At 44.1% G+C, this 19318-nt stretch overlaps 1 protein-coding gene across 2 annotated transcripts in view; it reads left to right on the top strand.

The window, feature by feature from the left end:
- The first annotated feature begins 17738 nt into the window (after nt 1-17738).
- The window catches only part of LOC127644884 (zinc finger protein 883-like), a 155902-nt gene continuing 154322 nt past the window's right edge, over nt 17739-19318 (top strand). The window contains exons 1-2 of one of the 2 annotated variants that reach the window (XM_052128307.1): nt 17739-17990; nt 18080-18211. In XM_052128307.1, the coding sequence (XP_051984267.1) occupies nt 18118-18211 (94 nt within the window). In that variant the 5' untranslated portion in view covers nt 17739-17990; nt 18080-18117. Of the gene's footprint in view, nt 18212-19318 lie in introns of both variants that reach the window. The other variant, XM_052128310.1, reaches the window with a different exon arrangement.

Below are 19318 nucleotides of genomic sequence, written 5' to 3'. Positions count from 1 at the left end.
ATCTTGCGCGTGCGCAAGTACGCCATCGTGTGGACATTAGCAGACAGGTCATATATATTTAGTTAATTTAGTTCTCAAATTACTCCCACCCCATGACGTCATTGTGCGCAAGCACAAGTACGCCATCGTGTGGACATTCATTGTAGGTCATCTCTTTTCTCAAAACCCTTTCACCCTGTGAAGATTTACAGGGCAGTTTAACTGTCAATACATATTGGCATTTTCAAGCTTTGCATGTGCTAATATTATTGGATGTTAAACAATTCCTCTACCTCCGACTGTTACATTTAATTGGTTTCAAACAAAACTTGAATTAAAATTTAAAGTTAAGTCTCAGTCCAGTTGGTTTATTTCAGATACCATCACTGATATCTTACAGCAATCTGATTATCGTCGGACACAATTCTGATCTCTAACTTTTCTTACACTTATTCAAATTTGGTTTGAAACAAACAAATTTCGAATGTAAATCTGAATTAAGTCTCTCATGTCAATAATTAATAATTAATATGATTAATTATTATTAATTATTATTGATATAAAAAAAAAAATCAAAAAAAATTTTTTTTTTTTCTTTTCCCCTCCCTCTTTGATACTTTATTACGACTGTATCCTTACTATCTTAGATGCTACTTGACATCTCTTTACAAGCTTATTTAAATTGAGTTTAACAAGTTGAATTCAATTTAAATTAAGTTTGTCTGTTAACTATGCCTTGTTTACTTCTGTCTTTTCTTGTGGTCAAATTGTTTGATAATTAATATCATTATCAAACTTCTCGATTTATCATCAATTGGTAAAGCTTTGCCTGTTATTTCTACACACATAATTACTCAATTTGGTTTAAACAAGAAAGCCTTGATTCACTTTAAGACTTTCACTTGCTGAATCCTGTTCTGTATTTGTATGTAGAATTCCCTAATGTGCTGTGGTGATTCGACCGTCATCTCTGGTTGGTTCCCAGCAAGCTGGTTTGTCCGACCGGCGTTACCGATGCTGGCTGTATGTGAATCTCGGACTCTTCTGTCTCTTTTCATTGGTGCGGCACGCAACGACATCAGCAATTTGGCACTCCAAAGAGAGTCAACCCCGTCAGTCGACACACACGGCAAGTTTGGAATAATTACCTAAACCAGGGCCTAAAGAGGGGCCACTCTCACGAGGGTTCTAGGGAAAATCCAAATCTTGTTGTGCCGTCTGACAGTTGACACCTTGGTGTTGCCGGTTGTGTTTAAAGTCAAGTTGTTTGAGAGGGCGCACCGTGATAGTAGCAGAGGGCCCGGGGACACTGCTGCCCAGTGTTCGGGACTGTTGGAAAGATTGACCACGCGCTGGTCCCCAGCAGAGTGACATCGATTCACCCCAGGCAAACTAAAAGAAGGTAAAATCCATCCACCAGTATAGGCCACATAATACTAGACATTCCCCTGGTCATTTAAGCATTTGACCCATTTCTTTTCTTTCTCTCCCCTAAGCCACACCATCTTCCTAGGGTTTATACCTCGATAGCGCCCCACCCTGTTGGTCCTATCATAAACCCTAGCAGTGGTGGTAGACTTAGGCCCTTTTTCTCCTGCCTATCTATTCCTAACATTAATTGTGTTCTATTTTATTCTGCTGTTCTGTTCTGTCGTAGTGTGTACTTCCAGTTCACAGTAAGACAGAGCCTACAAGAGCCATCAAGGAAAACTGAATAAAGAGACAAACAGGCAGCCCGCATCCTCAGATAACCCTTGTGGGCTGCCGCCTTGTCAAAGTCTTTATTTGGACCTGCACTGACCCGCGAAATTCGGCCCACTAACTGTCTAACTGTCAACCCCAGTTAGTCAAAATTACAGCTTATAATACCCACCTCATTGTAGCTCACTAACCCTACGCGTACTTGCATTGGCCTCTTGTGTGTGCTGTTCTTTTCTCTCGCCTACAGTAAGCCAGTATGTCCCGTTCGTCCAGTCCCGCAGCCCACTGGGATCACCTTGAGGCCTGGTTGAGCGCAATGAGGGACACCGTCCTACCCAAGGACGCCAGGGACCTACAGCCCCTAGGTCGAGAGCAACTGGACGCCGAATTGGACAGCCTAATGGCCCACGACCCAACACAGAGCTACAACCACAAAGAATGGACCAAGATCATCGGAAGTCTTGCCCACAATCTCGTCGCCCAGGCACGGATAAATGAGAAAAGCAACCTCGACCTGGAGCAGGAGGCCGCAGCACTAAAACTCCAAGCTGAGGAGGCCCGTAGGAACCAAGCAAAAACTCAGAGTCATCTAGATCAGCTACGCCTCGAAACCAAGGAACAGCGAAAGGAAGAGGATGAAACGGACCCAGAACAGGAAAAGGAAGTAGAAAGACTTCAAAATGCCCTGGAAAAACTTCTCCGAGACACAGACCAAAGAGAACAGTCGGAGAGAAAAGCCAGAGAAGAACTCGATGACAAGTTGCAACAAGCCGAGTCTCTCCTTACAAGAGCAGAGACTGCATTAAAAGACAGAGATGCTAAAGCCAGAGCCTGGGAAAAGCACCTGAACATGGGCCGAGCTGAAATCCATGAACTTATTCAGCACAGAGACCATCTAAAATATGAACTTGACACTGTTCACAATGAACTGAAACATTCTTATAAACTGCAAAGTGAACAGAAAAGGGAAACGCACACCACAGAGTTTCCCCTGACCAGTGGGCCCAATCTTTTCAGCCAAGAACTCAGAGCTGACAAGGGGGGTGAAAGCCCACTGCTCAACATGTCACCGGCCAGCCTCCAAGAACCCCCGTCAGCAACAAAACGGTGGGAGCCCGCACACCAAAGCCTGGTCACTAACCACGGCATGGCTCCCAAAGAACTTGACCTGCGAGACATAGACTTTCACTTGCACACTGTTCCCAACGTGAGCATGCGGGACAGAGTGTACCTGCTGAGAATTACGTCTAGCCGCGACGTGCGCAGCTTCCTGGATCGACAACCAGAGACTATCAAATCAGACTACCTACAGCTACGGCAGGCCTTCATCAGAGAATTCTCCGACCCAGAGTCAGAACAAGGACTCATCGCCGCTATGGACCTCAAACAGGCCCGACTGGAAACTCCACAGGCCTACTACGGCCGCATCCGACGAGCCTACTTCGGAGCATGGAACGAACCTGGTATGGAAGAAGATTTCAACTTCAAAACTCTGTTTCTCCGAAACCTGCATCCCACGGTGAGCCATCACTTAGGGGTCCTGGCCTGCCCTCGTAGCATGACTACCCAACAGCTGCAAGACTTAGCCCATAAAGCTTTCACCAAACAGAAGATTGCTTCTGAAAAGACTGTAAAAAATCCAACCATTTGCCCTGTCACTGATCAGCGCTCAGAGCTGGCCCTAGAGGGCACCCACCAGCACCACAGTAACAGACCTTTTTACCACGAGTCAAGACCGTTCCATGACAGAAGAGGGCAGCACAACCATGATGGTGCCCGTCCTAAGCACCAAAGCGGGCGCTCTGAAAGATTCTACGACGGCCCACGGCCACCCCACAACCAAAAGGGTGGAGCCACGTGGGAAGCCAACCGACGGCCCAGACAGAACCGAACCCCGTCGATGAGAACGTCAAGCCCAGACAGCCCGCAGCGGAACACCTCGCGGCATGCATCAGGCAAGTTCAAGTCCGAGCCTACCCCACAGAAAAACAGTGAGGCCACGGCGGAGACCGCAGAGATCCTGAAGGTTCTGAAAGAGCTTCTTCATAGAACACCTCACAAAAAAGACAAAGAGGACAGGTCAGACTCCTCATGACTAAGCGTAAGGCATGAAACCAACACCCTTCCTGACTGCCCTCCTACTGAACCAAGCACCCAGAGCACCGCTCTTCAGACACAGACTACCGAACCAGCTATCACATCACCAGGTGACAGCGAAACCCACTCACTGCAGTTGACAACCACACATCCTGCAGCGGACAACACAATCCGTCACACCAGTGACCAAGCCCCTAAGATACCAGAAAGTGCTGTTTTGGTTGTGTGTCTCTGCACGGAGTCACCCGACACCGACCCTAACTGCTTATCGATCACCACACAAGCCCCAACACCAAAACTCCTGGGGAATCTGATCGAAAAGGGGGTAGCACAAAAACTCTATCTCGCCATCACTGTGGAACATGACGTGAGACTCGAAGCCCCGGTAGACACTGGAGCAGATCTCACTTTGATATCAGCTGAACTTTTTGAAAGACTAAAATTTGAAGCTAAGCGGCAAAATCGAACTCTAAAATCTCAAAATTGTGTGCTAAATGTACAGTCATACAGCCAAAATGACGTCCGGCTTGAACAGATAGCTCCCATTCACTTGACCATTGGCCCTATGAGTGTGGTACACCCTGTGTACATCTCACCAATGAACACATATCCCCTCCTTATCGGAAAAGATCTACTAGACCGCTTCGAGCCCCTGCTGGACTTCAGACAGCTGAAGATGTGGGCTCAAATGCGAGAACCTCTCCCCCTTCAGCCACCCCGATCACCTGAACCAGACTGTCAGGTCACAAAGGTCACGGGAACTCTCACAGCCAGCCACAGTGACACAGCATCAGCACCCGAGCGACATTCAAGTTCGCTACTCTGCACATTTCAACTCACCCAAGACTTTGACTCCTTCTGCCCCAAGGTTACAGCTGACCTGCACTTGAATGGTGTAACTGCCACTGACATCATACTAGCACTATGGGCAGACAACTCAGCCATCAGCCTCTCCCTATACAATGCTCTCATTGAAGACACACCGGACCTTCCATCTGCCAGCAAGCGCACCCGTTTTCCTTTAAACTCATGCCCATCAACAATGGTGACTGCCAAAAGGATCTGTGCCTTGAACTTGAAGTGGAACTACTGGTGTCTGACTCACTACTTCTTGGTCCTTCCAGACCTGCCCCATGATGTCTACATTGGAGCAGACATTCTGATTCGCCTCAATGCTCATGTAGACATTATTAATGAGGTCTTATGGGCCCCACTGACTTTACAGCCTCCTGTGATTCCAACCAACACTGCTAACCTCCGGTCAGGCCAGACCATTCCAGAGGTCTGCACCTTGTTCAACGAACAGGAAACTGTAGTACCAGCATACACCAAAGGGGTCGCTGTTCGGCTCAACATGCGCTGTGGTCAAACCCTAAACCACACGCTGGGTTTCTTTCAACCTTCACCCGAATGCGTTGAACTTGGACTCACGCTGGAAGCCACGCCCCTCACTGAAGTGTCATCCCGTGCTGTTTACATCCTCTTCAACAACTGCATGGCAATGGACATCACAATTCCAAAAGCCTACCGGGCAGGATGGCTAGTGAGCCACGACTTTCATGACTTTGAACTAACATTACCAATCATTGGACCCATCCCAGCTTCAATGATACCCGAAGGGCACACAGACAACACCGTCTTCACAACCCCCTTCAAAATCATCTCCATAACTTCAGTCATGCCAGTGGACAAAGACCAGGTATGCAGAACAGAACTGACAAAGGACCAACACCTTGCAGTATACACAGTCTCCAAACAGCCTACCTGCGAGATTGACGACACTGCCGCACCTCTGCCTACCAACACGACAGACGACACACCGACAGAGGAGCCATACCCAGGATTTGAGTCTCAAGTTCAGCAAATTCTAAAAGACGCTGACGCAATTAACAACGATGCAGATCGACAAGAACTCAGACGAGTCCTTTACAAGTTCAAAGCATCATTTGCCAAAGACTCTTTAGATTGTGGTCTCACCGAGCTCCACACCGTGCGCATCCCAAAGCACCCTAATGCTCCTCCCACGTTTGTCAGGCAGTGCAAGATCCCCATCGTGTCACACGAACCGGTGCAAGAGATCATCGACTCCATGCTTGAAAAAGGTGTCATCCGTCCATGCAACAGCACCTATTCTGCCCCCATCTGGCCCGTCCTCAAACCAAACGGCAAGTGGCGACCCACCACTGACTACAGGAAACTGAATCAACAAGTGCCACTGTCACGATGGCCCATGACTCAGCTGGAGCAGGAAATACCCAGAATCAGAGGAGCCACCATCTTCTCTACACTCGATGTGACCTCTGGATTCTGGACCATACCAGTGCATCCAGAAGATCAGCACAAGCTAGCTTTCACTTTCGGAAACAGACAATTCACTTTCACAAGGTGTCCATTTGGCTATGCCAACTCACCTGCTGAGTTCAACATCTTCCTGAACAAAGCATGCCCAGATGCCAGAACAAGAGGCAATCTTATCTACGTAGACGATGTTCTCATGAAAAGCACAACGGTGGCTGACCACATGAAAGAAATAGACTATGTTTTGAACCAATTGTCCACTGCTGGCGCCAAGATCGCCCTCCACAAAGGACAGTGGTGCCAAACCAAGGTCAACTACGTGGGCCTACTCATAGGATCACAGGGCATCGAACCACAGTCCAGCCAAATTCAAGCCGTTCAAAACATCAAGCCACCCTCCAACATCTCAGAGCTGCGAAGTTTCCTAGGGGTGTGCAATTACTCACGGCAGTTCATCGAGAGCTACTCAGACATTGCAAAACCTCTAACTGCCCTCCTGAAAAAAGACTGCCCATTTATATGGACAGAGGTCCAAGAACATGCCATGGACGAGCTGAAACGACACCTATGCACCGCTCCGTGCCTAGCTTACCCGGACCCACAAAAAGAGTTCTACTTAGAAGCTGGATTCTCCAGCCACTGTCTCAGTGCTGGCCTGTACCAACGGCATGACCGAGGCAAGAGAGTAATCGCATATGCCAGCAAGACACTTCTTCCACCCGAGAGTAAATTCTCAGACTGTGAAAAAGCTCTGCTCTGCACTGTATGGGCCATCCAGAGAGTCTCCAACTACATTGGAGCCCAAAAGGTTATCATAGAGACTTGCCACCAGCCTGTGATGTTTCTCAACAGCCAGCGTATCCGAGATGGCGTGGTCACCAATTCACGCATAGCCACGTGGTTAATGGCCCTCCAAGGGCGCAATGTTGAGGCACGATATGCTCAGAATCATAAGTCGGCGCTAGGCAATGGCCTGGCTGCCTGCCAGAACTGCTCTGATAACACACCAGCTGCAACGATGGATATGGAAGAACCCCAACAACAACAACTAACCTGTCACAGGTTCTTTGAAGAAAATGCGTGCCAAGGTATGCCCACAGCCTACATCGATGGATGCTCCTACAACCAAGAGGGCATTCGTCAAGCAGGAGCAGGTGTATTATGGGTAAATGACCTGCCGTGCCCACCACAACACTTCAAGCTGGGCCCGCAGTCATCACAATATGCGGAGGTCGCAGCCATTCTCATAACTCTACAAATCGCATCGACCCATAACATCAAAGAACTCCTGATCTGCACAGACTCAAACTACGCCAGACTCAGTTTCACATGCCACCTTCCAAACTGGAAACAAAATGGCTTTAAAACTTCGAACAACAAGCCTATCAAACACCAACACCTGTTCCAAGAATGTGATGACATCACAAGAAATCACAACATGATTGTCTACTGGAAGAAGATGAAAGGACACTCAAGGCAACCAGGCCTTGACAAAGACTTGAACGACCAAACCGATGCACTTGCCAAGACTGGCGCACTGCACGGTACTCTATGGTCACCTCCAACCCTCCCACCCACCGTGAACGTTGCAGTGATAACCCGAAGCAAACGAACTTTCCCTGCAACAGTGCCACCCTCACAGCCTCTAACGCTGACTCCGCAGATGTCAAACAACGACATAGCGGACATGCAAGACTCTGACACATCCATAAAGACTTTCCTGAACCACCTCTCTGACCCCACCAACCACCCTCTAGCGCCGTCTGACCTCACTGACGACCCATGCCTCAGACGACTGCATGACATAAAGCACATGCTGCGTGTGATAAACAACATTTTGTGGTATGCACCTGATGACATCACAGCGCCAAGGCTCGTGGTGCCACAGTGCCTAAGGGGGGTCATGCTAAGTTATGCCCACGACGCACCATGTGCCGGGCACCACGGCGCCAGAGCCACTTATGAGACACTGAAACAAGTGGCATATTGGCCCCGCATGCAGGAACATGTGACAGAATATGTCAGAGAATGCCTGGTTTGCTGCCAGTTTCAACCGGCAAACCCAAACCACAGAGCTCCACTGCAACGCAGGAAAGTCACATTCCCATGGTCAGACCTCCAAATCGACTGGGTAGGACCTCTGCCCAGGTCGACGAGGAGCAACAAATACTTCCTCACAGTCGTGTGCCAGTTCACAAAGTGGGTAGAGTGTCTTCCAGCACCCAACGACACTGCCCAGACCACGGCATACCTCCTGATGAACCACATCTTCTCCAGGTTCGGACTGCCCCTGAGAGTCAACTCAGACAGAGGCACTCACTTTACGGCTGAGATTATGCAACAGATCTGGAAACTCCTGGGAGTCCAAGTTCAACTACACGTCAGTCATCATCCAATCTCATCAGGCCAAGTGGAACGATCGAACCGAACCGTGGTCAGTATGTTGAAGAAGTATGTGTCTGCCAATCAGAAGGACTGGGATGTAAAACTCCCGCTGGTGCTAATGGCTCTCAGAGCCACCCCAGCAGAACTTCGACTCACGTGTCTCCCTTCGAACTAATGACTGGGCGGCAGATGACACTGCCACTGCATCTGCTGTATCAGCCAGGAGACTCCAGCCTCGTCACAGCCTGCACCACTCACCAGTACCTCGACGAGCTACACCGGCACCTGAAAGCAACATTTGCTTTTGCACAACAACAGCTTCAAAAGAGTGCCGAAGGACAGAAAGCATACTATGATCAGAAAGCGTCGCACCAATAACTGGACGTGGGCGACAGGGTCTGGTATTATAGCTTCATTCAGCCATCCCGCACAGCCTCCCATCGGCTGTCAAAGAAATTACTGCCCCACTGGACGGGACCCCATGAGATCATTGACAAACTCTCCCCAGTGGCGTACCGAATCCAACTAAACCGGAGACAGAAAGAGCCGGTTCTCAAATGGGTAATCAAATAAAACGACATATGGCTGACAGGGAAAAGCGGGGAGGGGCCAATGCAAACTAACCTGATACCCTTAAGCCTTGTACAAACCGTGCTGGCTTCCGCCATCACCACAAAGACTGACCCGTTACAACTACACCTTGCCTACTCTCTGGGTAGCGCCATCCCACTCTACGTCGACCCTGAGCAGAGGGAAGTGGGTTTTCTCCTGAACCTACCCATCATAGAGTCAAGCCAAATCTACCGACTCAAGGACATTGTCAACATCGGGTTTTGAAAAGTAACACACACATCAAAATCCACACCCCAGACGTGGTGGCCTACCACGACAGCGACCCACGGCTGTACCTGGCCCCAAATCTGCACATGTGCACGTTGACCAAAGACATTCACTACCTCTGCCCCAGCAAACCCTTCCTCAGAGACAACACTGACGGAATCTGCGGGCTGCAACACCTGGGCAGCGATACCCGCTGCCCGCCGATGCCAAGCCTCGCACACAAGTCACCGAGACACAAGCCGAGATCGTAGGCTGACAGATGGCTCGTTAACACTCCTAGTCGCGCGCAGCTACACTCACCTACGACCAGCATGACACCGCCACCCTTCTCACCTTGCCCAACCAGAGCATGTGGATTCAAGTCCCGAAAGGTGCCATCCTCCACCTCGATGACCTGGCGCTATACCACCTCCCAGGTGAAGAGTACGAAACAGAACTGGAAATCCCATCTTTCTTCCAGAATCAAAACCTCACCCTAGATCCAGAACTGGAACTATGGATCGAAAGAGAGGGCTCCCAGTTAATTGACATTGCTCCTATCGACACAGCCCTCCAAGCCTTGTCTCGAATGCCCATCTTGACCACTTCACCTGTTGTCCGAGCCTGGACCGCAGCGGACACTGCGCTGTGCATCTCTATGGGAATCAGCCACCTCCTGACACTAGGCCTAGCCTTCCTCCTGTACAGGAGGCTCAACGAGATGCAAACCATCCACAGTCAAGCTCACGAAAGCCATGTCTGTAGGTTTCCGACGGAACCCCCGGAAAGAGGGGACCATGACAGAGACCACTTTGAACCTCATCGAATTGAACCCTCCGTCCGAATAACCACCTGCTACAAAACCCTCATGATTCACCTGCCATCCGCCATTGTGACGATTGTCGCCCGATGATGTCTCCAACAGGGACATCACCTGGCGAAAAGAGGGACTGTAGCGTCTGGAGGAATCAATGAAGGATAATCATTAACTCAGCAGGTTCCGAACAAACAAGAACTTACTGTTAAAACTCCCCTAATTACTGCAATAGCGCCGACTAGTCTCCACGAGCACAATAAATGTATTGACAAAGAGACAATGAACTATTGACAGAGGATCCTCGTGGTGCTTTCTAAAAAACCCCGCACATGTGATACTCTGTGTTTCACCACGTGAGAAAAGGGCACGTGAAAAGTTGGCAACAGAGAATGTGTGTGTTTTTCAGTTTTAGACTTAGAAATGTATGTCTAATGAAATATGTTTTAATCCCTGTGTGTTTATTTGTCTGATGATAGATCAAAACTAGTTGAAATTAGTTTAGTAGTGTAGTAAAACCTGTTATAGTTAATAAGGTGATCTTATATTTAATAGCCTAACAGTGTATATCCACGTCTAAGTGAACCAAGTACATCTTTCTTGGTATCAAATTAAACCTTACGATTTGTCCTAGCCGAAAATAAATATAAGGTCACCTTAGAATGGTATTTCGGCTATGTTTACCATCTTTTGAGTCATTCAGCCCAAAATCTCTTACCGTCATTAACACAGTCATAAACATGCAAATGATCTTGACGAGACAAGCGAATCATTCTCCTGCCCAAAGAAAGGAGAATTTTACGACCTCCAAAGGAATGCTCAGACAGGGCTGATTCTCACTCAATTCTTACTGAGAAGGAGAAATGAACCCTTTTTAATCCCATATATCCTATATATATATATATCCCTGTGATAAATGTATTAACATGTATCTAATGTTCCATCTCATGATTTTCCTAAATGTGTTTTGTCTATGAGTTCTTGCAAACTCTAATGGGTTAATGTTTCAGACGTTGCATACTATGGTTAACCGAAATCATATGTGTGGCATATTTGGTCTCTATAACTTGGTATTTTGAAGATTGAAATGACTGTGTACATGATATATCGATAACAACAACATATTAGTATTACAAGAAGATTATCTAGTTTCTTCATCTACCACCCCTCTCAGAACAAAGGGGCAATAAACCAAATTCCCGCCTGAAACTTCCACTCTTCTTATTGGTCGAGCCAATGAGAGGTGGGACACATTTTCTAAGGGCATAAATTGCACCAACAACGGACCTTCGCGCTCTTACTTCGCTCTTCTTCGAACGCTCCGATCCTCTTCCTCTCTCTCTCTTGCTTCCTGCCCTCTTGCTGAATGATGCTGAACTAGGAAGCCCTCAAGGACTCCCAAGCGTCGCCAGGCTACGGCCTTGTCTTTCCAACTCCCAACTTCACTTCTGGACCTCCCTTGGACTTCCCTGGATCTCTTCAAGCCATCTCACACTCTCTCACTTCTTCTCCCGATCTTCTGCAACTCCCGGAACACTCGTCAACTATTCAACTCCACGCTCTGGAAACACCGCACCGAAGTCCTCTGTCTCAAGAACGCCACGAGGACACGCAGTCTCGCTCAAGCAACACAAAAGGTCTAGTGTGCAAGTATGATTTCACCTGAAATTCCAACGCGTTAAAGTGTGTAATTCCAGTTGCTGGCTCTTAAAGGGTTAATTGTTGTAATAAGTTTTGCCATACCTCCAATAATTCTTCACTTTCCCTTACTGCATTTATTTCGTTTATTTTATGCTTATTCTGTGTTATATGTATGTTTGTCAATTGTAAGTGATATATCATAGTGCCTTGTATTAAACTCAATTATACTGCGTAATTGTCTGTGTGTGTTGGTTACAAAACAAAGCCTCTTTAATGTGCGATTTTAAGCTACGAGCTGATATTATCAAAGTAAGTTAACGTGCTTTTGATGAGTGAGCTTATAACTAGGAATAACCCCTCTGGAGAATTGATCAAAAGTACCAAATAAAGTGGTTCGGTGGACGAACTGACTGGTTCTGTGTAGCCCTACGGGTCAATTCCATTGAGGTGTTATTAAAATTAATATAGACTGTCTGCATATGATGTATATTCCTAATTAATCATAATTCGTTGTGTTTAATTATCTATATATATTTGAAGCAGACTCTTGGACTATATAAGCCCGTTTGGGGCGTTTTTACATGTATGGGTGTTCGGGTCACACTGTATGATTAATCATTGATTTCGATCAGTAATATTAATTGTACATTCCCCAAACCTGACCTGTTTATACCCTACAGTGTGTTGCTGTTGAGCTTTTGTTAATGTATTTTGGAGGTGTGGCTGTTCAGCAGATGAGCACAACTGGCTCACCAAAAAAAGAGTCTTTATTTAGAAGTCTTGCTATTGGGTTGGATGAGGTAGTTATTAGGAGTATGCAACACATCTTCTGTTCCAGGAGTCAGACTGTCCTGAGACAGTGAGAGTAGCGGAAGGGTCAGAACCAGGGAGAGAGCCAGAGAAAGCAGCACAAGCAGATGATATTCCCAACACCAGCACAGGGGACAGGAGCACAGTTGTTAGTTCAGACCTCAGTGATTGCACAAAGCCATACCAACCACATCCCCAGTGTATCAAAAAACAAATACTTCCAAACAAGTCATTGGCATTTCAAGAGAAATGGTACCAAGACTTTCCATGGCTACATTACAGTCCATCAGTGAGAGGGGTCTTGTGTTTTTACTGCAGCGAAGGTGTTTCAAATCAGTACTCTTTAGGTCATAGACCTGACGCTGCTTTCATTAGTACAGGCTTTAGAAATTGGAAAAAAGCCATTGAAAAATGTACAGCACACCAGACTTCCCAACCCCACTGACATCATGTGACTGTGAGTGCACATCAGTTAAACCCAGTCTGTGCCCAGTTGTCCAGTGCATGGGGTAAACAGCAGGAGGTGGCAAGACATTGCTTGAAGAGAATCGTTAGCTCTGTACGGCATGTGGCAAGGCAGGGACAATCTTTAAGAGGCCATACTGATGAAAGTGGGAATCTGTATCAGCTCCTGAAACTTAGGGCAGAAGAGGATGATCCCATTTTATTGAAATGGTTAACAGATCGCACCATTGCATACACAAGCCCTAAATCACAGAATGAAATCCTGAAAATTATGGCCAATACAATAATCCGAGGCATTGCAAGTGAGATTAGGTCTCCAACCCTTGTTCAGTTTTCTGTAGTAGTTGATGGTACCCAGGATATTTCTGGTGTTGAGCAGGAAAGTGTCTGTCTGCGCTATGTGGACCATGACCTTATACAATTTGTATATACAGTTTGTCAGAGACAACAGGCCAGGACATTGCCAAGATGGTAATTGATGTGCTGTTGAGGCTCAATCTGCCCATGTCTGTTTTACGTGGGCAGAGTTACGACGTTGCCTCAAACATGGCAGGAAAGTACAGCGGTGCATAGGCAATAGTCAGAGAGCAGCAGCCATTAGCCCTCTATGTGCATTGTGGCGCACACTGTGTCAGTCTGATCACACAGGCTGGCTGCTCAGCCTCCCCAATGATCCGGGACTGCCTTTCTTGGGTCCACCAGTTAGGCATCCTTTTTAGTCAGCCAGGAAAATTTAAGAGAATGTTTGAAAACATAGTTACCTCTGAAAATGTACCCATCACTACACTGAAACCGCTATGTCCAACCAGGTGGACTGTGCACAATTCTGCTATAATAGCTGTGCTAGGGTAGTATGAGCGGGTACTTGGCAGCCTAAAGGAGATGGCAAAAACTACATCTAGGACAGCTTCAACTGCCAGTGGCTTATTTGAGCACTTCAGCAAAGGTAAGACTGTGTTGGGCTTCACACTTGCTTCTGCTGTTGTTGGAGAGCTTGAGTGCCTAAACATTTCACTGCAGAAGAAGACCCAGACTGTCTCTGGTATGCAGGCTGCAGTAGATTGTGTCCGATCCTCTCTTCAGGGAAAGAGAAATGACAAGAGCTATCTTGAACTGTATGAGAAAGCTACAGCATTGGTTAACTCCAATGAAACAGTTGACTCTATTGAGACAACAAATTCAAGGCGCTTTGCTGGCAAAGCAGTGGATCATTACAGGGGAGAGTTCTTTATAGTATTGGATTGTGTGGAGGTTCAGTTTGGTGAATGTTTCAATCAAAACAATCTAAAGACTCTGCAAAATATAGAGTGTCCTTCTGACCGGGGTGTTAACTGATGCAATAGTTGAGTACCCTGAGTTGCATAGAGGTACTCTCTCAGTACAGTTGCCCCTATTTCGCCAGAAATACCCCTGTAGCAGCAGTGGCGAGGCAGCAGAGGTCCTCAGGGGAATGCCAGTGGAGGTACGTTGGTTGTTTGACCAAGTTGAAGTTCTTGTCAGAATTTTGTTGGTGGTGCCAGTGTCCTCGTGTGAAGCTGAGAGGAGCTTCAGTGCATTGCGGAGACTGAAGACGTGGCTAAGGGCTACAATTGGCCAAGACAGACTTAACAGTCTGTTAGTCTGCAATGTTCACAAAGACAGGCTGGACAGGTTTATGTAGGCTTAACATAAACAAGATATGCCAAGAGATTGTGGGGCCCAGTGATACCAGGAAAAATTCCATTGTATTTTGGTGGCTTGATTGTGTAAACAAGTTATTTACAAAAAATGTATGGTTTTGAAGAATTTTTTGGTCAATTTAGTCAGCTTTTTCATTAAACCGAAAGAAACTTTGAGAAGAAGGATAATGGAACGGTCTCCATGCTACACTAATAATAGTAGTAAGGCTTTCCTCGGTGTACACGTATCCTTGCAAGTACAATTTTGCCTGTATTATTGGTGTCCCCTTCAAAAATTGCTCTTGAGAATTGTTATGTTTATTGCCCCCCAACATTTTTATGAAATTTTCGCCCCTGGTCAGACATGAAGTGTACATACACGTGAATTGAGCAGCGTCTAGTTGGCTAAATATCATAAAAATTATTTTTAATCAAACAACAATAACAAGGAAATGAGAAAACCACTCACTACTTTTGGCTGACTTGAGGAGCTTTAAACGTATTCATATAATATAATTAAACATTGGTATTTTTTAATAATAATATTTTTTAAATATTGTTCATTTTTTAATAATACCGACCCCAGATGTAGAGAGTGTGTTAATTGGTATAATAAATTACCAGGAAAGTAGAGATGATTTATACATGTGAAAATAATTTATAATTTTGCTTAGCCTTTATAAAGATCAATGTTTGTACAGCAATATTTCAGGAAAAATATTCCACCTGCACAAACTTCTGAAAATTGTGCATCATGCATGAGAATGAGAACACAACTATTTCTGGGCTTAATAGATACAAGAACTAAATCAATGTGGAACAATATATCTCAAAAGGAGGAATATGTGGTACTTAATGAAATAATTCACACAAAAATGAAAATTCTCTCATCATTTACTCTCTCATGCCATCCCAGATTGGTACGCAGAGCACAAATGAAGATTTTTAGAAGAATATTTCAGCTCTGTAGGTCCATACAATGCAAGTGAATGGTGACCTTAACTTTGAAGCTCCAAAAAGCACATAAAAACAGCATAATCCATGTTTTCAGAATTTATATGATAATTGTGGGTGAGAAGGAGATCAATATTTAAGTAATTTTTTGCTATAAATTCTTCTCTCTGCCCAGTAGGTGGCGATATGGATGAAGAATGTGAATCACCAAAAACACAAGAAGAACACTGTGAAATTTAAATTGGAGATTTACTGAGCAGGCAGGAGAATTAATAGTAAAAAAGGAATTAAATATTGATCTGTTTATCACCATATCTATAATATCTCTTCTGAAGACATGGATTAAACCACTGGAGGCACGTGGATTAGACTACTTTTATGCTGATTTATGTGATTTTATGAGCTTCAATATTTTAGCACTGATTCACTTATGGATCAAAAGAGCTGAAATATTCTTCTAAAAATCTTAAATTGTGTTCTGCGGAAGAAAGAATGTCATATACATCCAGGATGGCATGAGCGTGAGTAAATGATGAGAGCATTTTAATTTTTGGGGGAATTATTCCTTTATAAGTGTGATGTAGACCCTGTACCAAACAACTTTTCCCATGCCTGCTCTACCTCCTCTATTGTGCAAGACATGACGTGCCAAGTGATCCTGCTTTTTTTTTTTTAAATTCCTTGCATTGTTTGAACATGTTTTATACACAAAAATAACGCTCTTTCGGCATTAAGGGAAATTTAGACCCTACACATAAACTGATTTTAATGTAATTGTTTTATACATTATGATTTTAAATGGTGATCAGTGTGTTGAAAATAACTTTTTAATCTTTTCATTTCTATTATCATGTCTCCCTATTATTTTTTGTAATAAGTTTCATGTAGTGTTTATTAGGGATGGGCATTCATCAATAATTTGGTATTCGAATATTTAAGCTCATAAAAAAACGAATATTAGAATATTCTATTATTTAAATGAAGGTAATTAATGAGAGACGTTGTAAAATAATGTTTTTAGTCATAAAGTTTGCATCACCATTAAAAAGAAAACAAGCTTGAAATGATATTCCCAGCTTTCTGACAGTACACCACATTCTCAAAATAACCCCCTTTTTTGCTGTCCATCTGAACGTACTGACAGAACCGTTTGCTCAACAAATGTGATCAACTTGTGTCCACACTCAACAGCGCCACCCAGTGCATTCTGTTATAACTGCCAGTTTTAGTTTGTGTGTTCAGGATTGAACATGCATCTCATTGATACATGGCCAGCAAAGCACAACTTTTCAAAATTTGAATAGTATTTTCACTATTCGAATAATTATTGTATAACGAATATTCTAATATTCGACTACTCGTGCACATCCCTAGTGTTTATCAAAGATAAGTGATGTATTTTAAAAGTTGGCATACAGTGTTCATTATAATGGGGCATAGGTTTTGCAACTCGGTACTCAATACTCACTACTCATGAGTACTTTTAAATGAGCTACTCTTTTACTCTAACTTGAGTCGTTTTTAGGACAGCTACTTTTAATCTACTCATTCAACATTTTTTGGGAAGTAACAGTAGTTCTATTTGAGTAGGATTTTTCAGTATTTTCCTACCCCTGCTTATAGGGCAGCAAGGCCACAAGACAGCTACATTTGGCTTCAGTCGCAGCCATAATTTACATGTAATTTTTACACATCCCTCCCCCATCCCCTCAAACCAACGTATGACACTGTTCACCGGCAGTGATTGGCCCTTAACAACCGCAGTGAAAAAAAAAAATGTTTTTTCTCACCCGCCTATCATATTGCCTCTGAACACATGGATTGGAAGACTAGAGTCTTATGGATTACTTTTATGGAATATTTGTATGATACCTTTGTGCTATTTGGACCTTTTCAGTTCTGATCAACATTCACTTGCATTGTGAGATGTAATTATAAAAATCTTGATTTGTGTTCAGCAGAAGAAAGAAAGTTATATATATCTGGGATGCATTAAGGTGAGTAAATGATAAGATAAGTTTTTATTTTTGGGTGAACTATCCCTTTAAGGGTTTTTCACGACAAGCGGTTCTGAATGTCCCCTCCGAGATGCTGTTGTATGACGTCACATGAACATGGCGGCGCTCTAAGAGATTTGCAGAGTTCTGATAAACATCCACTTTTAAACAAATTATTGCATAAATGCTCCAAAGTTTCCATATTAGATGACGTTTAACACGTTTACAGAGACGCCAAAAAAACAGCAGATACTTCTGGCATTGTTTTATTGTTGGTTTCTACATTATTCGAGGATCGGACAATAGACCGCCGCATGATTGAATCATACGAGCTAACTGCACACACACATAAACAGTGCAGTAAATAAGTCTGTAAGTTTGAATTCTTGTTTATTAATGTCGCCAATATTCTCATCATCTTAAACAAAGACTTGTTTCAACACGAACTGGAATATCTCCAGGTGTTTCAACTGAGATCTGCGGGATAAAACATTGTAAAATGATGTTTATTAAAGAAGAGAGTGAGGACATGAGTTATCCAGAATCATGCAGTTCAAATGTCATGAAAAATGAAGATACTGAAGAACAAAGAGGTTTGTGTCCATTCTTAATTATTTATTATTGTCTGTTCATGAAGATTAAAGTTATAAAATATCAACCAGTTCAACACATTTGGTTTCTATATTTATTTATCGATTCGTAGGAGCTAAATATTAAATAATTTAATCAAAGTAAATGAACAAAGAAAACGACTTTAAAAAGAATACAAAATTCACATAAAATAGAATTCCTTAAAGGGGATCTGTTATGCAAGATGCACTTTTACATGGTGTTTGAACATACGTGTGTGTTGGCAGTGTGTGTACACAACCACCCTATAATGATAAAAATTCACCCAGTCCTTTTTTTTTTTAATCCCCATTAATCATAATCCCTGTCTCAGAACAAGCCGTTGGCAGATTCTGTACAAAGTGACGTCAATATTTACAGGCCCCGCCCATGACTGTTGACGGACACTGCCGTTTTGGCATAGACCCGCCCCATATAGGGCTGAACGGCACTTTTCGCTGTCAGGCATATGATGCTTATTGTATCCGAAGCAGAGATGTCAAAACTCTCCCTATTCTGGAGACGTGTGGGGAACACCAGCTCATTTGTATATAAAGACACACACACAAAAAGAGCTAGATTCTATTCCCACCTAAAAATTGGACGTTTAATTGCATCCGAATTAATGTGATATGCTTAATCTCTAATAATCTATAAAATCTAATACTAGCCTGAAATTAGAGCTAATATGTCATTTGGGCTTAAAACCTATTTGAGTTTCATTAAATATTAATGAGAATTATGTAATCTATGTTTAGTAATGTGATTGGTCTACAGTTCTAAAGGGAGAGAGGATCTTTTCCCGGTTTTGGTATCAGGGTAAAAAGACCTTGTTTCGTGGTAGTACATAATTCTTCATTAATAATACATTCAGTGAACACTCTGTTTTTGCTGAAACACAAATCACTAATTATTAAGCAAATGCATGAAGACATGGTGTCGTTATTGAAGGTTAAACAGTTATATTAATTAGTAGTGGTATTGTGACAAACATTGATCTGATTTAAATTGGGATGAGTTACTTATAATGAGGTATTGAGAGCACCTGAAGAGTGTATGTCTTTGATTGACACAGAGAGCGCTCATAATGA

The sequence above is a fragment of the Xyrauchen texanus genome, chromosome 6, assembly GCF_025860055.1.
Source record: "Xyrauchen texanus isolate HMW12.3.18 chromosome 6, RBS_HiC_50CHRs, whole genome shotgun sequence".
Taxonomy (NCBI): Eukaryota; Metazoa; Chordata; class Actinopteri; order Cypriniformes; family Catostomidae; genus Xyrauchen; species Xyrauchen texanus.
This window is presented reverse-complemented; position numbering and strand designations above follow the sequence as displayed.